Here is a 27,659-nt window from a genome sequence, read left to right as displayed (position 1 = left end):
ACCACTTCCTCCCTAAAGGACTGGGGTGGCCGCGCGGCGTGCGTGCACGGTGAGCGCGCACGTGTGCGGTGCAGGCGCGTGCAGCTGCCCTCGCGCTGAGCTCTAACTTTGATGTGGACAGGAGGCCGCAGCGGTGAGTTTGAGCCGTGCACGAGCCTGCGCTCGCGCTGCCTGGAGCGGAGCGGAGCGGGGTCGGTCGGGGGTTCCCGGAGCGGGGCTGCGTCTTCTCTCGGTGGAAGTTCGTTGGAGAGAGGGCTGCAGTTATGCAATAGGCTCCGCTGAAGCCGAACCCGCGGGGTTCTGCCCGAGGATGGGTCGGGGCTTCGCCTCCGGACTTTAGTCCTTCTGTGATGCGAACTGGGAGTCTTATCAGAGAAGAGCAGACGATTTGGTTAAGAGTTCCATCATTTCTCCCTCAAAGTTCTACATTTGGATCTTCTTGGTGTGGTTCTGGTCCTGGAACCGCTCGCATGGATGCATGTGATATAATAAAGGATTGTTGGGTTTTCATGAATCTGGACGCACGTAGAGGAAGGAATCTGAATTCCCTGAAGATGCATGCAGCGGCGTGTCATCTGGAGGAGTTAGTCAGTGCGCATGTGTGCGGGCATGGCGCGGGTCCAGGGCAGGTGTGCCAGGCAAACTTTAGAACCATAAGAATGTGTTTGTGGTTCAAAGGTCTCCATGTGTCACAGCCATGCTGAAGGAAACATGTGAGTTAGCCGGGAGGGGTCAAAGGGCAGCGATGCCCTTCATGTTGATGTTGGACACGTGTCTTTTTGACAACAGAACCCACCTGTAGCAGAACTGGTCCTGTCATCATGAGAACAAAACTCAGTGATCTCTGCATCCCGATCCCGTGATCACGGAGGACTGGTGCTGATGCAGCTTCACTTTAGGCTGAGAAATGAGGAAACGTGGTTCTCGACCTTCCCGTTTGGACCGAAGCCGGTTCCGTGGTTGTGAAGGTCCAGCTGTGGGAGCTTCAGCATCATCCAGCTGCAGCTCCGTGCCAAGATGTCTGAGTTTTGTGTGCGCTGTTTTGCTGGTTTCCGTGTCTTTAGAGGACGTTTGTCTGTGACTTTGACAGGATGAAGATGAGGGAGGAGATGAAGATGATCAACAGAGGCCTGGAAGATGAGATGGTAAACATTTTCATGCTCTTTTCTCTTTTTCACTTTTAGTGGTTTGTGCTCAATAATTACAATCATTCAGGCTATTTTTCAGTTTTCGTCATGTGCGATGTCCGTCTTGACATCCATGCATCCGGTTTGTTCTGCAGAGAAAAAGACATCAAACACGTGAAATGTCCTTTTGTGAAATTGATAATCTGGACTGGAGAATTAGATTCAGGATTTTAAGCAGGAATTCATGCTGGAAGTTATGAAAAATCTCCCTGATTTCCAACAATTCTGCAGAGAGAAATGCAGCGATATTGTTGGTTTTTGCAAACCGCAGCAGCTGTTGCCATTTTTAGAGGAGGTTATCAGGCTTGTTTTTCCACCCAGACTGCAGGTTCAAACCTTTAATAAGTGAAAACAGCCACAGTTACCTGGGTGACCTTTGCGTGTCATCTCCAATCATATGGGATCAGATTTATGTGCGGCCATAAAGTTATTAAACTCTTACGGTGCTGCAAACTGCCCCACCTCGGTGAGCTGCACCCCCTCCGTGGACTGCAGGCTCTCAGTGGTCTGTACCTGACCACTGTAGGTAAAACGCAGATTTAAAAAAAATAAAAGGAATCTGTGAGGAAGCTTCCCAAAGCTCATCATGAAACCTTTCCTCTAAGTATTTCCTGGTCTTCATCTATAGTTCTTCCCTAAACCAGCTGCAGGACGGTACGACTGCAGTCCCCCTGGTTCATGCAGCTGTCAGGAATCAAACCGTCGATGCTGCTGCTTACGTCGGGCAGCACACTGCACCCCTGCGTGCGGCCTCTTTTTTTCTCAGAGCAGCCAGTCGCCCAATGTGGTCTGTGTTCTGCAGCATGTCGGTGTCTTGAACGAGCTTTGTGTCTGCAGGAGGTGTGGGGGTACCAGCCCTGTCTGTGGAAGAGGGTCCTGGTGGCTGTGGGGGCGGTCTGCTCATGCGGTCTCCTGCTGCTGCTGCTTTACTGGCTGCCTGAATGGGGGGTCAAGAGCACGTGCACACCCGCCCCGCTGAAGGATGCGCACACACTGCTGCTCCGGACGACGGTAGGAAGCGAGCCCTGGGAAAGCCAGAACCCTGCAGCACCCGTCCAGCTCCTGTATGGCGACTCAGACCCTAGCTATGTGTGCAGATGTGTTCATGTTTTAACCTGTAACGGAGGGATGTTTAGCTCGCACTCAGAGCATTCTCTTGTAACTCCTCCTCTTCGGGATGAAGGAGGAGCACCTCCGAGGCAGAAGTGAGCTGAGTTTGCTGTTGACTCTCCTCAGGATGAGTTCAGGCAGTGGTTTCGAGCCAGAGTCCGTGTGATGCTGGCTAGAGGGAGGAAACCATTTGAAGATCCAGATCTGCACCAGAAAACCCATCAAGCCAACGGAGACCAAAAGGTGAACAAGGAGGATCATGGGAAGTTTCTTTTTAATGAGGGTGTTAAGGTACTGAAACATACTTTCGATGACAGTAATAACAATGTTTTTTTTCTTTTAACCCTTGTGCTATCTTGTGGGGTCCAGATGACCCCTCTCCCTACGTTAACGGGCCTCCGAGGCCTAAAGCACAACAAAAAAAAAAGTTTTTGTGCTTTAGGCCTGCACCATAGATCACAAATTTATAGTTATATCAAGCTGTGCAATACGCATTGCAATAAATGGTTACCTTAAATGTGCTAAAACAATCTTATGGCAGCTTGAAGTATTTAAGGAATCAAATGAATCCCTTTATGCATTTGACCAATCGGATGAAGCTGTTTTATTTATTCATTTATTTTGGAGCTTTTTTATGTTAGATTCTCTATATAGACTAGTTTCAATTGGACTATGATTGAAGTTATGTTGACTCTTATTTAAATTAACTGTTGCAGAAAAATGGAAATGATGTTTTTGATTGTTTTTCTATTTGTTTATAGACCATCATCGCAATATTGATCACTAATATCGCATATTGTGAGCTTTCCTCATGGCGTGCAGCCCTATTGTGCTTGGAGGAGGTGGTTTTTGAGGCGTTTTGAAATGGACGTATTTCTTAAAACTGCAATGGAAACACTTTTTTGGAATTAAATGAGTCACGTGACCAACAGGCGGCTGCCTTGTTACTGCACAGCGGGCGCCACCGGAGGTCCCACAGCATCACACAGCTCATCAAGACTGTTGGGCTGCATTGCTCTGATATCGCTCGCCGTTTTTTTTTTGTTTGTTTGACACTTTTTCAAATCAGTGATTGGCTGCATGTTGTGAGCACGGAGGAAATAAAAACCATCATCGCTTTGTTCTCTGAGCTATCAGTGGATTTTTGGAAAAAACAAATCAAAGAGAGCTATTCTTTGAAATGTGTTTTTACAATTGCAATATTCAAATACTAATGGTTATAAAAAGAGGAGTTTAATATCTTTTGTATACATTTTTTTCACTTGTTTCAACAGGCATGTCCAAAGTCTGGCCCATGGGCCAAATCTGGCTGACAGGCTCCTGTCATAAAATCAATAAGATGTGGCCGACAGCACTTTCTAAGAACTTTTTGTTAGATTTTTTGATTGTGATTGGCTAAATTACGTTAAACCTGTTGCCACACCGCTTTCAGGATGTATAAATTGGCGTATTCAAATACAAAATATCCGAGTCTGTCTAATATTCTAACAGACTGCAGTTCTGAGCTCTCCCTCCGCCTCTCTGTCCTTACAGATCCACGTCTTCTCACACCACAGCGTGATGTACTACTGGAACGATGAGCTGCAGAACTTTGAGTTTTATCAGTAAGTCTCCCTGAAACGGTCATGAAGAAGAGCTGACCCCACAGCGCTCCACGCTTTCTCCAACATTTAATTCCCTCAATGATGAATGGGTTTCCTGTTGGCTGGAAATGAGAACAAAGAGCTACGAGATGTCTTTTTGATCATTTGAAAAAAGGATTTTGGGTGGTGGACTCCCCCTTTAGCTGCTTTTGGCATGTAATAGTCAGGTAAAAAAAGGCGAACCCTGATGGGCCGCCATCATCCCTCTTGTTGTGGGGGCTCTAAACCTGCTCTCTCCCATTTCTGTCATCATTTTTCATCTTTTTCCTGGATGATGATGCCAGGTTTGTGTCTTTTTGGGGTCAAAAGCAGCTGACTGTGACACGTTCACATGTTTGAGAGCAGGAATGTGATCTAAAGGATGAGCTGGATGAGGAAAGATGCAGATGATGGAGACTTATCCCTTGTGCTATCTTAGATGAGCCCACCCTTACAGTGACGTGTTCTCCCTACCATGACAAAGGTGGATAAAGGTGGAAAGATTTCATGTAATCCATGGACACCAGTGAAGATCACAAATCATTGAAGAAAAAAGGTTCAGAGCACTGTCTAGTGGGTCTAGATGACCCAACTCCCAACGTTAAAGTGCCTAGGATAGCACAAGGGTTACAGCAAAACCTTTGCGTTGGTAACGACTTTTGAGCAGAATGGCAGAAGAAGAACTAGACTGACATGTGACTAATAAAGCGCCAGAACTGGGGGGTCTGACAGAGACGGCTGTTACTGTTGCAGTGGCCTGGAAGATGTGGGGGCGAGCTGTGCACAGATCCACTCGCACCACAGCTCTGGACTCTCTAAACCGCAGCAGGACTTCAGGTACACGCTCAGCGCGGCCGCTCACGCCAAGCGTCTGCTGTCGTACGCTGAGGTCCATTTTTTGGTTATCCTCAGGAGGGTTTTCTTTGGGGAGAACGAGATCGCAGTGAGAGTGCCGTCTCTGTTCAAGCTTCTCATTAAAGAGGTGAGCTCATGCTTCCTGGCTGGAAGGTGACGGGGACGGTGGCGTGAGCGCACTGACCAGCTCAGTCTTGTCTCTCTCCTCCACCAGGTCCTCAATCCGTTCTACGTCTTCCAGCTCTTCAGCGTCATCCTCTGGAGTGTTGAAAGTTACTTCTATTATGCTGCAGCCATAGTTTTCATGTCCGTCATTTCAATAGTTACCTCACTGTACACCATCAAAAAGGTGAGTCTCACCTGCGCTGTGAAGCCTGCTGCTGTTTGTGGTGTTGCCGCGGCTTCTCCATGCGTTCTCTCCGGAACAGCACCACTTCTCACTCATCACTGTGCTGTCGGTAGATTGTTTTTCCCTGAATCCGCATCTCTCTCGTTTTCAGCAATATGTGATGCTGCATGACATGGTGGCCGCGCACAGTGTGCTCCGTGTTTCTGTGTGCAGAGGAAACAAAGGCATGCTCTCATTTCTCATCCTGCTACAAAGCTGAGGTCGAGGTCGTCCTCGCCTCCAAACCCTCTCACACTTTCTGCTCACGTCTTCCTTTCTCCTCATTTGGATCCCAGACATCGAGCAGGCCATGTCGACCGAACTCGTTCCTGGTGATGTCATCGTCATTCCAGCCAATGGGATGATGATGCCATGCGATGCCATCCTTTTCCACGGGAACTGTGTGGTGAATGAGAGCATGCTGACAGGTAAGGGGAGGTCCATTCCAAAACTGAAGATGAGCTTCTGTCTGCACTTACTTTAGTTTATTTTGTTTAGCTCAGCTACTTATTAGAGAACAAAAAAAGGAAAAACTTTATGGCTCCAAAAGACTAAAACAAATGGTAGTTGTCATCTTCAAGTTCAGGTTGTGTTGGCAGACCTTCGTGAGATTAGCTTGGGTTTCCCTCCTGGGTGGGGATGCATCCGGTCCTCATCTTTACCTGCATCTCCAGAGTTCTGCTGTTGTCCTGGGGGGGGGGGTCGTCGTGGTCTGGTCTCCATTTCTGCCAGAGTTTTTTTTCCTGTCTCTTTAACCTTTATTCTTCCTCACAGTGACAGACCAGCTGGGGTTTTCATGTTCTCTCCTCCAAACGTCAGGCTGTTGTCAACTCAGAGGATGTTTTCAGGAAAAACAATGATGTGAAAACAGTTAGAGGATTTTCAGAAACAAGCAATTGTAAAGCAGTAAGAGCTTTTCACTGACACTGAACCAGGAGCGAGTCCTGAGCACCACAGCAGACTGATGGAGAAGCACGCGTCAACGTAGAACAACGTCCGCCTTGATCTGCAACCCTCAACCCAACCAGTCTCAATAAAAAAAAGTTCTGTTACATTGATCTTCAATCGTCTGAAGGAAAATCCTGACTATAAAACAGATAGAAATCTGAGGCTGAAGTTGTTTAAAAGGCTATTGAGCTTCCCTTTGTCAGGATGAAACGCTGCATCACGACTTATGTCTCTAACAGGGATCCACCGAAATGACAATTTGTAGCCTAAGCCAAAAAAAGACCAAAACGCTTGCTCAAATACTGAACATCAAATGTATATGTTGAGTTTTTTAAATGATTTTTTAAATAATACATACATTTTAGTCAACCTTTAATTTATTTCCTTTTATTATGTCTGTGTTTTTCACTTATACTATGCTAGGCCTTTAAACAAAACTCTGACAGGAAACAGTCAACAGAAGGCTCAAGTAAAGTAGGCGTGTGTATTGGCAAGAGTCTGGTGATATGATATAAATCAGGTTAGGTATCTCACTATATGATATTTATCGCGATACATCTCAAGTGTCACTCGTTCTCATCTGGAGCCCGCTACAAGGCACCACAATCTGCCTTTTTATATGATACTGGCAGCAACGTGGCACAGAGTTTTGGTTCAGTTAAGTACAAACTGAGTCTCAGAACAGCAAAAACTGTGAGGCCGACTGAACATTTAGCATTTAAGACAAGCTGATTCTCGCAGGATCTTGTTTTGTGCGTGTAGAACTGCTCAAAGAGGCTCAGTAGGCGGTGCTGCCAACTAGCGGTCAGTGGTTTAAGTGGAAAACAGGAAGTGGAAGGACGCTCATAGATGATTAAACAAACCTCGCCTTGACAGCAATTTTAATAAGTATCGCCAAATGAAATGTCGTCAAATCGATTTTTCCCTACACCCCTAATGTAAAGTATATGCATGTAACCTCACACCAGTTTGTCAGTAATAAAACTTCAGCTTCAAAATAAAAAGAAGGAAATCAGGAGACATTTTCAAACTGAACAGTCTGTCTGATATTCATCATGCTGTTCCGGGTCTTTGGCTTTTAAACGGCATATTAACACAGAGATGCTAAACTGGTTAAGCATAGGAACCCCCTCTTAGTCATTTGGTTCCACATTTGCTGCAACCAGCAGCTCTTTTGTTACTCTCATTCTTTCACACTGCTGACATTTTAAAGATGCACGTTAATAATCCAAACATCGCACGCCACCATTCGACCTTCGGCTGTATTCAGACTGGACACATTTGGTTTTTAAAGTGAACCAGAGTTTGTTTCCTCCGATAATACAATTTGTTTTGTCGGAACACACCCAAGTGGACTGCTTTCTGACCCATCTCAGACTGAGCTTCGGTTCGCTCTGAGATTCCTGTCTGAATACAACCCGTCCTCAGAGCGGAGCAACTGGACCAAAACAGCCACCGGAACCAGGCATTACGATGTAAACAGAGTGGAAAGGAAGCAACCAATGAGCAATGGCTTTTAACGTGACACACGTTGCTTTTCACTGTTTTCCTGACAATCTATATGTCGTAAACACTTTCTTAGCTGTCGTCTCCTCAGTAACAGATAAGGAAGTTGGAAAAAATCGATTTGTTGATATATCTTGATATTTCATTTGGAGATACTTGTATTGATTCAAAATGCTGTCAGGATGATATTTAATTAATTATTTATGAGCGTCCTTCAGCGTCTGACTCTTGTTTTCCACTTAAACCTCCCACCGCTAGTTTCAGCCCCGCCCACTGAGCCTCTTTGAGCAGCTCTACACGCACAAAACAACAAGATCTCAGAGAAGCAGCTTGTTTTGTTGATATCAGACATGAACTACTTAGTTTTTACTTGGGATTGGTACCGAACCCAAACTCTGTGCCATGTTGCTGCCAGGAACATACAAAAACGTGGATTTGGTGCTTTGTAGCTCAGATCAGACAGAGTGAAGCTCTGCAGCTGCACAGTGGCTAATGCACAGAGCCAAAATGCTGTCGGCAAAGCGGGCCAAAGTTCTGCAGAACCTCCCAGCAATAGATTCTAGTTCAGAGACCTGATGGATCAGAGTGATGTGTACAACACTCTGGAAAAAGGCCATCGTCGTGGCGATGAGCGGTGAAATGCGTGTCTACTTCAATGTGTGAGAAAGTGGAGCTGCAGCTGCAGAGCAGAAATAAAGCATCTTAGCCACATTGAAACGTCTCCTTCATCCTGTCATGCTGCCTCATCATCATCACTTTATAGTTTCTGGAAAGAATTCGTTTTTTTTTCAAGCACCGTTCAGACTCCTGAACTGTTCAAAGGTACTGGAGAAGCTACATTAAACATTTTATTTTATTAATCATACTTTTAGAACATTATAGGTTAAGGCGCATTCATTCCACTTTCTTATACTGAAAAATATTTTGTTGTGGAAATCAGACAACGTTGACTGTTCACTTTATATATTTTTAGTTACCAAAATAAAAGCACTATGAATTTGGGTAAAAGCAACTTATATAAGAGAAACAGTTGCAGTGCTCAACATTATAATTATTAAATAAACAATTTTACTACAATGAAAGACGTATTGAAATTCATGTAGAGGTTTTTTTCTAAGTCATAGTCTTAAAAGAAAAAAGAAAATGTGTTCCGGTACAATATCGGGATACGTATCGTATCGTCCAGACTCTTGCCAGTACACACCCCTAGGAACCGTCCTGCAGCACGCCTCCACCGCACCAAAGTCAAAAGTGTTGAACCTGACGTTGATCCAGACGTTAATATCTCATCAGTCAAATCCACAGTTTGAATCCATGAACCATTCTGACAAGGACTGCAAAGCGCATGACTTCCATTCTCCTTTTTCTTGTTGCTTTGCCCCGCCCTCGTATTTCCTGGCCAATGACTAAAGAGGTCTTAAGTCACGTGCTTTTGTTTACTAACCTTTTGTTGGAATCAGAAATTTCCGACTGAAGACGCTCAGAATAAAGGGGTCAAGGTCAGGACTCGGTCCAGACCAGCAGACTCATCCAGTCTGAATACACCCTTACTTTAACTCACTCCCACCAAAGCAGAACGTGGCTTTTTTATGGCCGCAGTGCAGTGGTAGGGTGGTCAACCTCTGATTGGAAGATTACAGGGTTGATTCCTACCTTGACTTCTCCTTGAGTGTCCTTGAGCAAGACACTGAACCCCGTCTAGCGTCTGGTGGTTATGTGGCGCCAGTGTCCGGCAGCAGAGTCGCCATCAGCATGTGAATGGGACTGTGAGTGTAAAATGCTTTGGGCGCTCAAGGAAGGTAGAAAAGCGCTATACAAGTTTACGCCATTTACCATATTTGGTTGAAAATATCCGGTTGCCTAATATTTGGTGGGTCCCTCATTTCTAATGTAGATTCTGAGCAGGAGTGAAGTTAAGTGTTCCTACAAAGCTGTCAGATGGGTTTTGAGCTGCTCTGTCATGAGTCTGAGGATGGTTGTCACAGAACGTCTCTGCATTATTACCTGATCCTCAGGAGAGAGCATCCCAGTTACCAAAACCAGTCTGCCCAGTTCAGGCCACGACGCCGCTGAGATTTACAACATGGAGGAACACAAGCGTCACACCCTGTTCTGCGGCACGCAGGTCATCCAGACCCGCTTCTACGCTGGAGAGTTGGTGAAGGCTGTGGTGGTCAGAACAGGTGAGATGTGAGGTATGGTCCTCATCAGCATGTCCAGAAAGGAAAGCTCAGAACCCAATGTGGTCTCCACAGGCTTCTCCACAGAGAAAGGCCAGCTGGTGCGCTCCATCCTGTACCCCAAACCCACAGACTTCAAGCTGTATCGAGACGCGTACCTGTTCCTGCTGTGTCTGGTCGGGGTTGCAGGGATCGGCTTCATCTACACCGTCGTGCTCAGCATCATGAGCCGGGTACGGCTGCTCCTTCAGAGGATGGAACGTCCTCGTTGAGCCGGCAGACTTGACTTGTTTCTCTTTGGAACGTGTCCAGGTTCCAGCGAAAACCATCATCATCGAATCTCTGGACATCATCACCATCACCATCCCCCCGGCTCTGCCCGCAGCCATGACAGCTGGAATCGTGTATGCACAGCGCCGCCTGAAGCGTGTCGGCATCTTCTGCATCAGTCCTCAGAGGATCAACATGTGCGGTCAGCTCAACCTGGTCTGCTTCGACAAGGTGAGCTCAGCCTCTGAAACTCTGAGGAGTGAAGAAATGCGAAGGAAACAGCATTTGGGGCTCACTGAGAGGAAGACTCACCTGAAACAGGAATGTGAAGTTCAAATCCCTGTTAATGGCTCTTTTTTAAAGACACTGTCATGTGACTTCACACAGAAGAAACCAGACTCTAAAACAGGGGTCGGAACATTTTTGGCCGAGAGAGCCATAAACGCCCCATATATTTGTAACCCTTGTGCTATTCTAGGCACTTTAACATTGGGAGTTGGGTCATCTAGACCCACTAGACAGTGCTCTGAACCTTTTTTCTTCAATGATTTGTGATCTTCACTGGTGTCCATGGATTACATGAAATCTTTCCACCTTTGTCATGGTATACCATGTTCTCCCTATAGGGAGAACACGTCAATGTAAGGGTGGGGTCATCTAAGATAGCACAAGGGTTACAGTGAATCAAATTTGGTATCTCTGACAGAAGTGGTACCTGGTGTGGTCTTCTGCTGCTGTGGTCCATCTGCCTCCAGGTTGGACGTGTTGTGCGGTCAGAGGTGCTCTTCTGCAGACCTCGGTTGGAACCAGTGGTTCTTTGAGTTCCTGTTGTCCTTCTATCAGCTGGAACCAGTCTGCACAAGGGTCAAATGGAATTTCGTGAGAGCCATACAATATGTTTAAAACTTAAATTACAAGTGAATGTGTGGATTATATGTAATTTCAACACTTTTAAAGTACAATAAGTCTGTGGATTCTTTTAATAACGTTGTTGTAGTGGACTGAGTTGGACTGGGTGGCTGTTGGGTCGCGTTCTAAATTCCGGAGTTCATTGAACGCATCAAGCAGAGATCCTGATTGGCCCTCAGTTCTGTCGCTCAGCCTGTCGTTGTGGAGTTCGGACCAATGGGGTTCAGCTATGGGCCGATTAAGGAAATAGGAGTGCTGGTGTGGGAGCGGGGGAATATAAACTTGGGGGGAGCGCTCTCAGCGGGAGAGATTCGGGAGTTGCTGAATAAGTTGTACAGCGTTGGTTACAGCTTACAGTAACCAGAATAAAGAACCTTATAAGAGGTTAAGTCTTCTGGTGCTGCATGGTGGTTTTGCTGATGGTCTTGTCCGGTTGAAACGTAGTGAGTTTAGGCTTCATGCAGGCGTTGAGACTTCCATCCGTTAAACGTGATGGTAGGTTGGTCTTAATGTTCTTTAGATGTGAGAAAGACTGCTCACATGCAAAAGTGGAGCCAAACATTGTCAGTACAGCAGTACTCACGCGGCGGTGTGTGGTATGTGACGGGCAGCGTGTTCTAATCAGAGCGCCGTTTCACCTCGCTGCCTGCGCCCACTACCCCTCCCCTTTTTATTCTCAAAGACAGGAACGCGCGTCTGCCGGGACGGCAATTCACAGGTTTCAGGCCGTTACAAACTGGCATCGCATCCCGCCCGAGAAGGGCTCGTCTAATGAAACTTAAAAAAACAAAACTTAAAGATTTGTCTGCGAGCCAGATGTGGCCATCAGAAGAGCCAGATATGGCTCGCAGGCCAGTTTGTGTTCAGAGAGGTGAGGCAGCATGGCGTGTCCATTTGAAGATGATTTAGTGGATGAAGAAGCTCAGATAATACTTTTTCCACCATGAGAGGGTGATAAGACCACGTTTGGATGTTGGATAGATAAACTTTTTCACTTTGATCTAACTTAAATATTTGCTTCAGTTAAGATAAATAATTTTTTTGAGTTCAGTCAACTTAAAAATAACAACTAGTTATCAGACAGTTAATTTACTTTCAATCTTCATACGCCGTCATTTAAATCTCCGACTCCGTCTCACTAAAGTATAGAGCTCTCTTTTTTTTTCCACGCGTTTCCATGGTAACTAAATCGGCGATCTATTGAGAATGTCTGTATGTACTTGCTGTGCACGTGCATTAACCCAGGGTTACCAAGTAATCACGCTAACTCATATCCGGTCTTTTGGAACCGACATACCCAGAGTAAGCAAGTTCAGGTGGATTTCAGCCAGAGTTCAGGCCTAAAGTCAGGGGAGTTTAAAGATGCTTTCTGGAATACCCCCCTGCTGCTCTGGAAGCCGCGGTTGGTGACTTGTGTTCCATGTTTGCTTGTTCTTGCTGGTTCTCTGAGGTTTGCAGAAATGTCTTTTCAGACTGAAAGCTCTTGAAGAGGTTTTTCTGCCAAAGCCATTTATTGATCCAGCAGGAGGGATCAGTTCAAAAAGAAAATGGGGACTTTGGACAAAATCGGATGTTTCTGTTTACTTCTTGTTTCATCATCATTTTTTTTTTTTTTGTCACCAATCATCACCCTACCCACCTATTGTAACCATCTCTACCCATCCTAAGAAAAAGGTGCGCAGTCGCTGCTGCTGCCTCAGTAAAACTCGAACTGTATGTGTATTTGTTGTATGTCTGATCTTGTTCGGGTTGCACTGGAACAATATCGTATGTCAGTGTAAAAGCTGTGTGTATGACAATAAAGGATTCTGATTCTGATTCTGATTCTGATACGGTGGTCATGAAGTGCAAACAAGCAAATCACTCCGTGTTTTAAAGATCACAACAACAATTAAAAAATACCAAAACAAATCACAAAAAGCAACACAACATTTTAGAAATCAAAACACAATTTCCAACAAAAAGGTTGAAAGGGATTCTCCAGGGTAGCTAACGTTTCCAGTTTCGTCTTTTTAGCATTTCATTTTTAGTTCAACAAATTAATTTTATTTTCCGAAACATTTCATGTGGATTTTTATGGAATTTTGTTTTGATTTCTAAAGTATAACCTTATTTTTTACAATTGGTTTTGCTTAGCACATTCTTGATGTAGTCTGTAACCCTTGTGCTTTCCTAGGCACTTTAACATTGGGAGTTGGGTCATCTAGACCCACTAGACAGTGCTCTGAACCTTTTTTCTTCAATGATTTGTGATCTTCACTGGTGTCCATGGATTACATGAAATCTTTCCACCTTTATCCACCTTTGTCATGGTAGGGAGAACACATCAATGCAAGGTGGGGTCATCTAAGATAGCACAAGGGTTAACATGTTTTTGCAGTAATTTACTGGACAAATATGCAATCCAAAACCCAAAACATGTTTCTCTAGCTCTGTCTTTAATGTTTTATATCTCTTAAAGACCCACTCCAATGAAAATGGTGTTTTTGCTGTTTAACTGGGAGTTTTTCTGTGTTCAAATGGTTGTGAATCAGGCGCTCTGCTCTGGTCTTGCAGACTGGGACTCTAACCGAGGACGGTTTGGACCTGTGGGGCGTTCAGAGGGCTCATGCAGGCAGGTGAGACGCCCGTGTCTGAAACGCTCTCCTGTCTGCTCTGTGGGTTTTTGGAGCGATCGGTTCTCTGACACACCACTTTGGTATTTTCTACCCTCCTGTCTGGGTTGGAACAGGATCCATGGACCTGCAGAAACGTGTTCTGACATTTATACGTTGATGAGAGAAAAGCTTTTTCACAATCACCAACTTTTGTTGTTGAAATTCCCTAGCACCACTTTGGTTTGATCAGAAATAGATTGAAATGTTTCATTTTTTGAAGTTGTTGAGCAGATTTAGTTCCAGCTGACATCTGTTGCCTTTACAGCTTTGTTCCTCCTGAGTCTGAGGCTTCAGGGGAAAGTCTGCTGAATTCTAGTTTTGTGGCCTGCATGGCAACCTGCCACTCCCTGACCAAGATCGAGGGGGAACTCTCTGGAGACCCTTTAGACCTGAAGATGTTTGCTGCGACTGGCTGGGTAAGCAGGTTCCAATCCAGACGACTGCAGTCAGGAGAAGCGGCCAGCGGGACGGACCTTAGTGTGGCGCCGTCCACGCTTCCTGTAATGTCACAGTCCTGTTCAGGTGTTCTTGATGCTTTTGTTCAGATTTTAGAGGAGCCCACAGAGGAAGAGACTGCACTGCACAACCAGCTGATGCCGACAGTGGTCCATCCCCCAAAGCCGAGCCTCACTGGGCTGGATCAGGACCGTCCACCGGGCAGAGACGTGGTACCGTAACACTCCACGCCACTTTTCCTCACAGCTGAAGGCTTTGTCCAAAGCTAGGAATGAAAATGTCGGACTGACATTACCGTTAATATCATTATTAAAGCTTTCAGAATAATAAATATCCAATCATAAGGGACCCTTTAGTCAACAGGAGACTAGTTGGGTTCTGAATGTCCCACTTCGATCATCTTCTCATCTACTTTCAAAGCGTTCCCCGTGGTGTTTAGTAATGATGATGCCGTTTTTAGACGAAATTAAAAAAGCTGTGTTTTCTAGGACGTAGTTTCTGCAGAGAAACAGGAGTTTATTTGAAATTCACCTCTGAGTTGTGGGCGGGACTGTTGGTACAGAGTAAGTCTCACTTCATTTCCCATCATCCCTTTGATTAAACTATCTCTCGCTAGTTTACAGCCCCTCATAACCCCAAGCTAACATTACCAGTGCATTAAATAAGTCGAGCGATATCAGAGCTGTGCAGCCTTACAGCTTTGAAGAGCTGTGATGCCGTGGGATATCTGGTGGCGCCCGCTGTGCAGCGCCCAAGGCCGCCAGTTCCTACCAAGAATCGCTCTCCCATCTGTTTTTTGGTCACGTGACTCATTAAATTTGAAAAAAAGTGTTTCCGTTGCAGTTTTGGGAAATATATCCATTTCAATCCGCCTCAGAAACCACCTCCTCCTAAATATGAGACTTTTAAAAAATTGTCGAGTTTCCATTTGGGCGAATTTATCGTAAATCCAATTTGTGAAATTTCCTTTTGGGCTCCTGAATCACCACAGTTTGAATAAAGACACAGAGACTTTGAGCTTAATCTTCTTTTTACATGTCCTGCATCATCAGAACATGTGAAAACCACCGATCATTTCCGTTGGAGAGAGTTTTGAAAGAGTTTCGCTCCTCAAGAGTTTCCATAGATGGACTCGTCCTAGCTTGTCATGCTTTGAGTTCAGTCTTGTAGCTTGGATTCTGTTGTGGACAGATCTTCAGGTCATCTATGAAAGTTAAACCTTGAACACCAGCGCTTTAGCTCCAGGGTTGACATTCTTTTGACCACCGTTACTTTTCAAGCGTTTAACGTCATTTCAGTGGATTCTGAAGCTGAGAAAAAGGGTTTTTACATGTAAAGCTGCTTTTCTCTGTATCAGAATGAGCTGATACACACTGATGGCGTAAACAGTTGAGGAGTTACGGTAGGTCACCCAGGAATCACCCAGGATGTTAAAGGGTTGATGTGGCAGATGGAATCCACTTTTTTGGAGTTTTTGCAACTTTTGAGAATCAGTCTTAGATGAAAAATGACCATTTGAAGCTCTGTGTGGTCATTGAAGTATAAAATTCAGTGACTCTAAGACCTGTGACTTCCTCCTCAGTCCTGTGAGATCGGCATCGTGCATCAGTTCCCCTTCTCCTCAGCTCTGCAGAGGATGAGTGTGGTGGTCAGGAGGTTGGGCCAGAAGCACATGGATGCCTACCTGAAGGGGGCGCCAGAGGTTGTGGCCTCCCTCTGCAAAGTGCACACAGGTGAGGGGTGGTGGGGGGGTAATCTTCTGTGGGATTTGGGTCTTTTAAAACAGAGTGTTGGTCTTCCCAGGAGCAGTGAATGCAGCGTGAAGGTATTTGCAGACCAGATTTGTGTTTGGGATCCAGACAGCTGAAGGGTTTTCAGGGCAGGTCTCTAACCTGATGTCTGCTCTGACCCCCCCGTCCACAGTCCCACAGAGCTTCACGGAGACTCTGGAGAGCTACACCAGGCAGGGCTTCAGGGTCATCGCTCTGGCACATCGACAGCTGGAGCCCAAACTTTCATGGCATAAAGTCCAGAGCCTCAGCAGGTGAGTCTGCCTTTCAGCCTCCATGCTTCTTCATTTTCACTTTTGCTGGAATGAGGACAGACACACGCATGTTCTGCAAAACATGGAAAACAGAGGAACATGTGATGCACAGAAGGTTAGACGTTTTGAGGTTTTTGTCCTCTAGTTTTCTGAATCTCCTGCTGGAACTGATCTGTGTTTCAGGGATCTGATCGAGACCAACATGGACTTCCTGGGCTTAATCATCATGCAGAACAAGATCAAACCTGAGACTGCCGGGGTTCTGCACGACCTGCAGCGTGCTAACATCCGCACCCTGATGGTCACAGGTAAGACCACGACAGCTCGTGTGTCTGCGGCCTCACCTGGACCCAGGTCATCCCTGTCTGCTCTGAATCCTCCCAAGGTGATAACATGCTGACGGCCATTTCTGTGGCCCGCGACTGCGGAATGGTCCACGCGCACGAGCCCATCATCATAGTCGATGCTGCTCCTCCCAAAGATTCTCAACCTGCCAGCATCCGGTGGAATTACACCGACAACACCCCTCAGGCAGTCAAGGACCACCAGGTAAGATGGCCGCAGGCTCAGGGGGAGCAGCATGAAGGATGAGAGCTCCTAAACCCTCAGCAGTCCTGCTGTTCTAGTGGTTTTGAACTTTTAGGAGTCCAGAGTCAAACTGGCCATTTTACCTTTGTACTTTAACCCTGAAAGCTGTTTACTTTGACTTGTTTGGCCTGATTGTCTTCTGCACAGCCTCACATATGTGACTATGCTACTACTTTTGTCATTCGTCGTAGCGTCTCACCTAAAATCACACAAGAGGCCCAATCAAAGTACTTTTCTATTTATTTTTATTTTCATTTTCAGCAAACCTTTTTTATAAACTTTAATGAAAGTGTATATGGTAGTGTAACTTTTGAAAACCTTTAGCAAACAGCTAAAATGCAGTCTTTCCCATTAAAATGCAAGCAGATGTCTGTGCTGCTCCTGAAACAGGCTCCAAAATAAGATGGAGACCCAAAAAAACACCTTTCTTCCCAGCTGAACACATGTGACCTCATCTCAAGCATGTTCACATTCTGGCCAACAGTGAAGCAGGATATTTTTTATGGAGAACCACATCACAGCCGGACGTCTGTGTCCTTCCTCCTTTTGTCCACCTGGAGGCAGCGTTTGCATTTTGTCTGCTTTGCTGGAGTTCTTCTCAGCATCATGGATGCAGAGCAGCTGATCTCAGTTCTGCATCCATGATGCTGAACTGAGATCAAAGCAGCTGCACAAAGCTGGAACGCCATCTCCACCGTGAGGTCCCAGCTGCAGCGGCTTAGCTCTGATGGTCTCAAACGCTTCGCTACAAACACAGAATGCCTCAAACCTGACAAAGCCAGGCAGGATCTATGCGTTGGCTCCTGGAGTTATTCTACTATCTTTCACAGTACACTAAACTGTCACTTCCTCATGTCAGACTGTGGTGAATATAGCTTGAAGAAGATCGTAGCAGCGACGCAGCTGCTGCAGTCAGCGGGGCCACAATCTCCCTGCTCTGCTCCATTCTGATCATCCACCTGCATGAACGTCTTTGTTTTCCTGGTCTGAGCTGGAATTTGGATCAGACCGTCAATGTAAACAAAGGGATGATGGGAAGTAGAGGCAGGCATCCATCTACTTTTCACTTAGATTTTGCTGGAAGTTTCTTCCTCTTAGCAGGACGTCATCACTCCGGAGTCACACAAGTTTATGCTTAGGTTAAAGGGTTACACAGAAGTCTGTTGGTCATTGAAACTGGAGAGAATCTGACCTGGTTTGACCTCACTGAAGGCGCTCTCCTGCAGACCGCTGAGATCGCCGTGGAGGAGGGCCCGTATCACTTTGCCCTGAGCGGCAGAGGCTTTGCTGTCATCACGGAGTTCTTCCCTCAGCTGATGCACAAGGTGCAGCCTCGTCTTCATGCCAACACCTGCTTCTTCTTCTTCTTCGTGCTGCTTCTACAACAATCTCGTTTGTCTCCTCATGGTGGCGCTGCAGCTCGCCCTGAAGACCACCGTGTTTGCTCGCATGGCTCCAGAGCAGAAGACTCAGCTGGTGGAAGTCCTGCAGAGCATGGAGTGAGTGTGGTGCATCCATCCTGGGCGCTTCCCGTGTGCAGCGGGACAGTCTGAACGTCTGCTTGTTTTGCAGTTACATTGTTGGGATGTGTGGCGATGGAGCCAACGACTGTGGAGTAAGCACCACTTTTACCTCTTTTGAACGTCCTTAAAATCCGCTCAGGGCCTGTTTATTCACACAGGCTTGTCTTAAATAGTCGAATCTGTTGTTGTTTTCATCCGTTTGGGTAGAAAGTCTAATGTGTCATTCATTTTGCAAAACATTTTGTTTTTTTTAGTGGGTGGAGGTGCAGCAGAATGACATTTTTAACCCAGATTTTTTCTTTAATTTGACTAATAAATTGATTTTTTAAAATCAAACTTTTGAGCTGAGGCTTTGTGAATGTTGAAGGAACCCACCCACAGTGAGTTTTCTCTGCGCCCTCAGGCCCTGAAGAGAGCTCACAGCGGCATCTCTCTGTCTGAGCTGGAAGCCTCCGTGGCTTCACCCTTCACTTCCTCCACCTCCAACATTTCCTGCGTCCCCAACCTCATCAGGTATGAGAACGGCCTCAGTCCAGCTCCGACGTGACTCTGCACAACACCTTTGCTGTTCCCTGTACCTTATTCTCTGACTTGAGGAGGGATTTGTCTTGTTCGTTCCAAAGGGAGGGCCGAGCGGCTCTCATTACATCGTTTTGCGTCTTCAAGTTCATGGCTCTGTACAGCATCATCCAGTACATCAGTGTCATCCTCCTTTACTGGGTAAACTGCTCCTTCCTGCTTTTAACTGAATGTTGGGAAAGATTTAAAGGGACTGTATCCTGCTGTTCTTAAACCTTTCAGAGTAAACTATATCCATAAACATGATCATATATTACTTTTGGAACACTAAACAATCATTTTTTTAATGAAATATTAGTTATTTTTGCAGCTCATCTTCCTACCAGGAAGTAAGACGACTCGATCTCTGAGGCTCCGCCTTTCTCTCCTTGTGGGTGTCGCCCATTTCATGACGTCATCTCAGAGTCGGCCTCAGCAGTGTGTCTGAGTTTCTCCCATGAAAACAAACAACATCCAAACTTTTACAAAGATGGATGTTCATGTTGTTCATTCAATTCAATTTTTCAATTCAATTTTATTAATATAGCCCGAATTCACAACAACAGTCGTCTCAGTGGGCTTCGTACCGGTAACTGAAAGGTAAACATACAACCAAAAAGGTTTATAAATGCATAGAATTCAATAGGATAATACTAAACTTTAACCAAACAGACGAAACTAAACTGGCATCCCTGCCCTTAGACCCTCCTTCTCTGTAAGCCCCTGATAAAACAGGGGCTTGATGACTAAACGCTCTAACTCCAACCGTACTTTTACTAATTCAAGGAACCACAAGCAGTCCTGCATTTTGGGAGCGAAGTGTTCTATTTGGGTGGTAAGGGACTATGAGGTCCTTAATATAGGATGGGGCCATTCCATGTAAGGTCTTATAGGTAAGCAGGAGGATCTTGAACTTGATTCTGGAATCAACTGGGAGCCAATGGAGTGAAACTACCACAGGAGTGATGTGATCTCTTCTGTTAGTTCCTGCTAACAATCTAGCTGCTGCGTTCTGAACAAGCTGGAGACTTCTTAAGGAACTCTTAGGACACGCTGCTAACAAGGAGTTACAGTAATCCAGCCTTTCATACAAATGAAAGCATTTAGTCGATCACCGCTAGCTCCACGGAGAAAGTGGGCGTGTGTGTTAGCCTGGGGGCGGGGCTTGCAGTGGAGACTCTTCCTGGAAGGGGCGGTTCCTCACTTTGTGATGTCACAATGTGAGACCCCAGTTATTTTCATGGATGGGGAGTGGCTGGTGCTCAGAGAGCTGATTTTTAGAGGAATACTCAGAAACGCATGAATGGATCAAAATACCACTTTGGGCTTGTTTTTTAGTGAGAAATGGACATTATCAAACACTTAAAAGCTCAAAAAGTGGATTTTGCACGATACAGGCCTTTTCATTTTAAATTAAAGCTTTACCCCTCTTCCTCTTACCCCAGCTTTTCACAGGATGGTGTATTAATGCAAAAGTTGGGATAGTTTGAGGAAAGGTCCCCTCAGGACGGCTGCTCTATAAAACACAGGATGAGTTGATAAGAAGAGACAAAGAACGTGTTGATGTGTCATATAGATTGAGTTTAAAGACTTTTAGCTTCACACTCATCCTTACAGTTCAATGTGGAAGCATAGCAGACAGGAAATCGCAGTGATGATAAGGAGAGGGAAATTCATGGGGGGGGGGGTCCTTTACAGCAGTGTCCCCCCTTCACCGTTCACCTAACGGACAGAGCAACCAGAGTGGGGACTAAAATATGACGCTGCTTTAATATGCTGACCTCATAACGTCTCTCTAAATTCAGATTCTCAGCAATTTGGGGGACTTCCAGTTTCTGTTCATTGACCTGGTCATCATTCTCGTCATCGCCTTCACAAGTGAGCACCGTGGCCGCGAGAATCGGCGCTCCTCTGAGCGAGCCGGGAGGGCGCCCTGACCCTGTGCTCTATCTGCAGTGAGCCTGAACCCGGCGTGGAAGGAGCTGGTGCGGCGCCGTCCCCCGTCCGGTCTGATCTCAGGGCCGCTGCTCTGCTCCGTGCTGATGCAGATCCTCACCTGCCTGCTCTTCCAGGTCCTGGTCTTTACGCTGGTGCAGCAGCAGAGCTGGTACGAGACGTGGACGCCTCAGTCGGAGTGAGTAACGGCTCGCCATCCATCAGAACTTCTGCAGAGTTCTGCCGGGTTTCAAAGCTGCTACCCGCTCTAAAAACAGGCCTGTTGGAAAGCAGTCAAAAATTCTGATTTTCTTTAAGAAAAAAAAAACGGTGACAAAGAATGGTCTGACCGAGAATTCCTTTGAAGAACTTCTAGTTATTAAGACTGAAAGGAAAAACTGTCTTAATAAGATCATTTGACTCGCAAGACAGAAAATAAGACACTTTTATTTTGAAACAAAGGTCTTTTCAGATTTTGCCGTGGGGATGCTGTGCCATGGTACCATGTTCTCCTCCAGCACATGTCCATCCAGTCTTTTCTTCATAAACTAATGAACCTCCCCAGGTGTGTTTGTTACTGACAAAACACATCATTAGCTTAACTTGCATTGTTCATCATAATTAGCAGAGGTGCCGCTTTGACAAGCCTTAATAAAAGGTGGGCGGTTAGGGCGACGGCGCTGCGTAGATGTGGGCAGTAATAGCGCGGTTGTGGTGCGTAGAGAAGGGCGTGGAAGGCGGGTTGCGTCTGTGGGCCATACAACGCTGCTTGCGGCTTTGATTCTATTTATTACTCTAATTTCTCTTTTTTGAAGTTTAATTATTGGATGAATATTTGTTAGCTTTGACCTCAGTAAATACTTCTATATTCTCTGTGTTTAGCGTATTTGTTGATGAATTTTTCCGGAGTTAGATTGAGAAAGAGTCGAAGTCTGAAAATAATTCAGTCCCACTTGACCTATGTTTTTTTCTATTTTTAAAATTGTGTTTCATTTTTAATTATGATTATGGAGTTTTTAGCTATAATCAAAAATGCTGTGTCGTTTTTAAAACATATTATCTCCAAAGCGGCAGAAGCTCATTAGAAATTCACTTTTGGGTTTTGGCGGGACTGTTGGTGTGAAGTTGGCCTAGCTAATTTGTTTACACTCTCTCTCACTTGCGACGTGCACCTCAAAAGCCCAAGCTAACATTGGTGTAGCATAAGAAAACGGCGAGCAATATCGGCGCTATGCAGCCGTACAGTTTAGTGCCAGATGGCAGCTCAGCTGCGGAAATGAGGATGTTTTTCTTTTAAAGGGTCAGGACAAAAAAGCATTGTTACAGTTTCAGACGCAACCCATGCCCTGTCCACACATCCACCTAATAGCTAACCTGCAGACCATGAGACAAACGCATCTATTTGTCTGCAAGAGGATGAGTTAGGATCAGAGTGGAGAAAGGGAGACTTTGGCAGCAGCTGTGTCACAAGTCCCAGCTTTGTCAAACATCCGGTTTTCAGCTGCAGCTTTAATCGTAAGTTATTTCATACATGACCCCCATTATGAAAGAAACATCATCTTTGTTGTAGTGGGTCTTTAAATGGGAGGTGGTTAAGAGGAAGTGGTCATCGCAAATTTGCCATTTGAAAAGACTGAAGTGTCTCAAACAAAAATAATATGATGGAACAGAAAAGCTCTTGGTCTCAGGGTTTATGAACGTTTTTCAGGGAAAGAGGAGCTAAAAAAATTCAAAAGTAGCTTTTATTCTATCTTAAACAAGCTGAATACTTGATTCCTGCTTCCACTGAAAGAAGTGGGAGTGGAGTCTTAATGGCGTTTGTGCTCTGCCTCTCCCTGCAGCGCCTGTAACATCTCCAGACAAAGTTTCCCTCAGAGCATGAACACGACCAGGGCTCCCGACCACAAGAACATCAGGAACTACGAGAACACCTCGCTCTTCTACGTGTCCTCCTTCCAGTATTTGGTTGTGGCCATCGTTTTCTCCAAAGGGAAGCCCTTCAGACAACCCAGCTACAGGAACTGTGAGGCCTTCATGGACACAGCTCTTCATGGTTGATTTCAGTGCTGCTTGAAAGAAACGATTCCCTTTGCAGGGCCGTTCATGGTGTCCTGCGCTGCTCTCTACACCTTTTTGCTTTTCATCCTGCTTCACCCCGTCCCTGCCATCGATCGCTTCCTGGAGGTAAACATTCGCCCAAAGCCCTTTGGGTCTGAGTCCACTGCAGCGTTCAACAGAACACAGGGTTTTATACCAGTGGTCCCCGACCCCCGTGGTCCGGGATCGGTCCGGGATTAGACCGTAAGACAGTTGGATAAAAAAAGTTTTTCTGTTTTCTTTATAATCTGATTCTGGGGGATGTTTTATTTTGGAAAACTTCAGGATTCTCTCCACCACATCGACTCATTCTTGTCGGTCAGATGTCCAAAATCCATCCGTTACTTTAAAGCAGCTGTCCCCAGGATGGCAAAGTTAGCAAAAAACGAAAAAGAACCATTGACTTTAACATAAAATAAATCTGTGTTTAGCAGACAAAGACCAGGAGTCTTTACTTCAACAGTGGATTTATTGGGACAGCTGTTCCCACAGACCATAATAATAGCAACCCCGAAAGGTGATCGACATTTAACAATGGGGTGTCTAATGTTACGAAGATGCTGCTAATAAGGTTATTCACAGGGTGGATTCATGTTCATTATTATATTTAGAAACAGCTGTTTTAGTGGCTTTTTGTATTTATCCGTCGCACCGTAAAAGTCAGTTGATGCTGAAGTTTGCGTCTGTTTTTTTTTTTAGCTTTCACTTTGAGAGTTGGGTTAAAATCGAAATCACATTTTAATGGTTCCTACAAGAAATCTAGTGAACAAATGAAGTTTAGATATTTTAACAGAGGATTCATATAAACTCTACCTTCAACATTTAAAGGGTCTATATCATGCAAAATCAATGTTTTGAGCTTTTAAGTGTATAATAATCTTCATTCCTCACAAAAAACAACCCGAAAGTGGTATTTGGATCCATTCACACATTTCTTAGTATTCCTCTAAAAACCTGCTCTCTGAGCACCAGCCCCTCCCAATCCACCCAAAAACGAGTGGGTTCTCACATTGTGACATCACAAAGTGAATAACCGCCCCTTCCAGGAAGAGTCTGCACTGCCAGCCCCGACTCCAGGCTAACACCCACGCCCACTTTCTCAGTGGAGCTAGTGGTGATCGGCTAAACGCTTTTCATTAATATGAACAATACGAACATCTATCTTTGTAGAAGTTCAAATGTTGTTTGTTTTCATGGGAGAAACTCAGAGACACTGCTGAGGCCGGCTCTGGGATGATGTTGTTACATAGGCGACACCCACAAGGAGAGAAAGGCGGAGCCTCAGAGATCGAGTCGTCTTACATCCTGGTAGGAAAAATTAGCTCAGAAAAAACGAATATTTTATTTAAGGTATATGTGATCATATATCTGGATATAGTTTACTCTAGAAGGCTTAGGAATAGCAGGACATAGAGTTTTTAAGGGAAAATGGAAGCTAAAAAAGCAAAAAAAAAATCAGACGTTTGCTTCAGCCTCATACAGAGGGTCTGTGAAAATATTATCCAACATGAAACCTTTCTGTGGCCTGAAGGAGGCTGGTGACCACTGTTTTACCCACTTATCCATTCAGATGAAAGTTTGTGTGTGTGTGCGTGTTCTGAGCTGTTGTGACGCCCGCTCTTCCCTTAGATTGTGTGTGTGCGTGCGTGCATTTTCTGAGCTGTTGTGACGCTCCCTCTTCCCTTAGATTGTGTGCGTTCCCAGGGAGTGGAGGCTCACTCTGCTCATCATCGTGGTCGGACATGCTGCTGCATCTCTTCTGATGGAGGTAGGGTTCCTCTGGCCCGTCTGCTGCCTGCGCCTGCCGTCTGCACGCATCCCGTCTGTCCTCAGCCCTCAGTGACCCCTCCATCCCCTCTGCAGGAATCAGAATCCGAATCAGTCTGCGGTTCTCTCAAACTCTCTTTCTAAGTGTTTCTGGGAATGGAAGCGTCTTCACGATGAGTTGATTTCCAGTTTCCTGCTGACTTCTCCCGTAGATTTTGATCCTTGACGTCTGCTTGTGGAGGCTTGTTTTCAGAGGCAGTGGGGGCTCATGCACCCCCACAGAGGCGTCCTCTGCTGACCCAGCACAGGTTGGAAATCTTCTGTCAGAGTGGTGTCTTTGCAGCTCTCTTCTCTTGTGCTCTGCATGCTTTTTCTTTAACATTTCTACAGAGATCCAAGAGATGTATGATTGGATCAAATTCAAAGAATTTACTTTAAACTGTAAACTTTGAAGAATAAAAACATGTATGTTGTGACAGGAAAGTGTGTGTGTTTGCAGCCTGTGGAACCATGGGGATTTATCCAAGTTTTGCCATACTTGCAGGCAGCCAATGACCGCTGGGCCTCGGCTCTCTTCTCTCGGCTTTTCCGTCGAAGGAACAAGCCCCCCCAGGGCCGCTACAGACACCTGGCTCTGGAGCTGCAGGAAGATGCCGACTGGCCTCCCAAACCCTCCAGTGTCACGTACGCCGGCGACTCCCTGCTCCATCACCACAGCATGAGCTGAAGCGCGGAGAAGCGACGCCTCCCGACGGACTCGGACGCCTCCCGTTTTCCATTTCCTGTGTTGAAACTAAGTGCTGCTAAGGACAGCAGAGATCAGACCCTCTGACCCCTCTGTGACCCACCTGTGATTCTGTTTAATTCTGTTAATTTATAAAGCATTAATTCACAACTGCAGCCGTCTTAGCAGCATGAAACCAAGCTGAACGCTTATGAATGTTAGTCCAACTCAGTCCAGAACCTTCCAGCAAGCACAGGTGAATAACCAGCGCTCACCTGTGAGCCGGCTCTGCCCCCCACGTCAGACGCTGGAGTGTCCTGCTCTCAGTTGCAGGGGAAACATTGCTGTGGATGTTGGCCTTGTCGCTGCCCGTCCCAGTCCTTTTTTATCCGTGGAGGCAAACATCAGTGTGGCGCTGCACATCATCACGTTAGCTGCTGCTGTAACAAACCCACCCTAACAGTGATGCTTGAGCAAATGTAGAAGCTGCTGAACTTAAGTGATGTAACATGAGATTTCTTCCTGTGGAAGAGAAAAGCAGGAATCCTTTTAGAATGATCATCCTAAATGTCTTACAGTCTGTTCCATCCTTAATTCCCTCTGATTTTTTTAAATCATAGCAGGAATTTAGTGTTAATCTTTGCTTCTGGGGGAGCTAACTGTCGACTTCTTTGTAATCCGCCTTTGAATGTTTCTAAAATAAATCGAGGTAGTTTTGAATAGAAATGTCCAAAATGTGTGTTCTTTTTTTAAAGTAAGGCTTTGGATGGTGTTGGTGCTGCTCTGCAGATCCTTGGTTAGATTCCTCCACAAATCTGTACATTGAACCAGTCTTCATGGGGGGCCGACCTCGGTCAGACTTTTTCATCGGCCGCGCACTGATCAATTACGGGCTTTCCCAGCCCCCGCGTCGGCTGGCATATGGGCGCTTAGGGGTGTAAGAGAGGAGCAGAAAGAGGGGCATCATTTCATGTGGAGATCAGGGCCTGCGGGCCGTGAATGGGTGGATTTAAGGGGCACCGTGAACAAGTCTGTTGTTGCTGAAGAAAAGGATCTCCCACAGATCAGGGAAGCGCCCTGTTGGGGAATATTCATGATGAGGATGAGCAGGCACCATGAATTCATGTGACCGTCGTGGATCATCATCTGCGTAAACGCTGATGCTTGCAGAGCAGGGCTGCTGCAGCGTCTGCTGGATCTGCACACACTTTCAATCTAACTGATTGTGACTTTCTTTCAAGTAGCAACACTTCTTGTGTACTTAACAGCTTTGGGTCTGTGCACACAGCCCGCTCAGGCATCCACAGACGGAGCCGCTGGGTCTTTCCAGAAGGCATCTGTGGACACAAGTCATCTTCGTTTGAGCGCATCCGCTCATTTGTGCAGAGGCAGTTTCTGCACTCGCTGCTCTTGGTGAATAGTCGGGACACAAGGCCAACGCGGCGCTCGCTTTTGCAGGCGAAACAAAGGCCCCCGCGTCTGGAATAAGGTCTGTGACCCACAAAGGCCCTCTCCTCCCTCCTGTCCTCGGAAGTCGGGACGTCCCGGCACCTCTGCCCGGCTCATTTATCAGTTCTTCCAGGCCTGAATGGGCTCTGTGGTTGGTCAATAAATTCAGTGATTCGGGGGGTGGACAGTTGCAGCCGTGTTAACGTTTGTTCACAGGCTTGTTGGAGGGATGGGCCCCGCCCCTCGCTTCTTTGTCCCCCGCGGTCTCTCATCAGGTTAGAAGTCAATGGAGGGCCTTGTGCGAAGGTGCCAGGGGCATGGATGGAGCCGCCTCACACATGCGGGGGGCCCTGCTATGGATCACTGTGACACTTGTTAGTCTGCACATGGCTGCCAGCGCTGACCCCCCCTCCCCTCCAGAGCCTGTGCAACACTCAGCTCTCCAAACAAACCAGCAGTTCAGGCTGCAGGCCGGCCCTGCAGAAAGATGATCGCAGTTGGGGGGGGGGCAACAAATGTATCTGACCATCTTGGTTTGCAGGCTGCAGCTACAATAAGGCGGCATTAATTTACAGGGGGAGCAAATCCTCTCTTTGCGTGTGGACTGGAGAGGCATTGATGCGCTCCTGTGGTCCCTGAAGAAGCCATACTGCTGGGGAGTCCCGGCCTCTGTGCGGCTGTGCAGGAGCATGGGAACGGTCCGGGCAGGACCACCGAAACGCTCACACGGCGGAGGGCTTTGGGAGACAGAAACAGACGTTCCACGGCCGAAGCCTGACTGTCATGAGAAGATGAGGGTTGCCATGGCCACCCACAAGCCACCCAGCAAGCATTCCCGCAGGGGAGGCGCAGGGCCCAGGGTCCTGCGCCCGGGTGGCTGAATCAC

At 46.2% G+C, this 27,659-nt stretch overlaps 1 protein-coding gene across 4 annotated transcripts; it reads left to right on the top strand.

Moving 5' to 3' along the window:
• On the top strand, positions 1-26,054 carry LOC101158052 (probable cation-transporting ATPase 13A3). Of its 4 annotated transcripts, none has more exons than XR_002292142.2 (32): positions 1-133; positions 1,091-1,145; positions 2,025-2,198; positions 2,424-2,588; positions 3,831-3,901; positions 4,673-4,756; positions 4,832-4,901; positions 4,989-5,123; positions 5,275-5,347; positions 5,459-5,590; positions 9,632-9,799; positions 9,872-10,029; positions 10,109-10,297; positions 13,532-13,593; positions 13,898-14,048; positions 14,178-14,300; positions 15,671-15,821; positions 16,012-16,132; positions 16,316-16,440; positions 16,518-16,681; positions 17,947-18,045; positions 18,140-18,219; positions 18,293-18,335; positions 18,647-18,756; positions 18,867-18,963; positions 20,607-20,679; positions 20,758-20,935; positions 22,578-22,759; positions 22,832-22,920; positions 24,521-24,601; positions 24,697-24,908; positions 25,145-25,172. XR_002292142.2 is itself a non-coding variant. In XM_020710765.2 (32 exons), exons 2-32 carry the CDS (start codon positions 1,092-1,094, stop codon positions 25,325-25,327), a joined length of 3,633 nt encoding a protein of 1,210 aa, XP_020566424.1. In that variant the 5' UTR covers positions 2-133; position 1,091; the 3' UTR covers positions 25,328-26,054. The 4 variants fall into 4 exon arrangements, 3 of the variants coding, with proteins under 3 accessions (XP_020566424.1, XP_011484407.1, XP_020566425.1); XM_020710765.2 differs by having other exon boundaries at positions 2-133; positions 2,424-2,540; positions 24,813-24,908; positions 25,145-26,054; XM_011486105.3 differs by having other exon boundaries at positions 2-133; positions 24,813-24,908; positions 25,145-26,054.
• Positions 26,055-27,659: the final 1,605 nt, after the last annotated feature.

Source organism: Oryzias latipes, chromosome 17 (assembly GCF_002234675.1).
Source record: "Oryzias latipes chromosome 17, ASM223467v1".
In the NCBI taxonomy this organism is placed as follows: domain Eukaryota; kingdom Metazoa; phylum Chordata; class Actinopteri; order Beloniformes; family Adrianichthyidae; genus Oryzias; species Oryzias latipes.
The sequence above is the reverse complement of the archived record's forward strand: the minus strand, read 5'-3'. Positions and strand labels throughout refer to the sequence as shown.

Bases quoted from the DNA above. Each gene is read 5' to 3' on its own strand.
- LOC101158052 (XM_011486105.3), top strand. From the start codon at position 1,092: ATGAAGATGAGGGAGGAGATGAAGATGATCAACAGAGGCCTGGAAGAT. The intron at 1,146-2,024 runs GTAAACATTTTC...TTGTGTCTGCAG, and splicing joins GAGGCCTGGAAGATGAGATG to GAGGTGTGGGGGTACCAGCC. The intron at 22,760-22,831 runs GTGAGGCCTTCA...TTCCCTTTGCAG, and splicing joins ACAACCCAGCTACAGGAACT to GGCCGTTCATGGTGTCCTGC.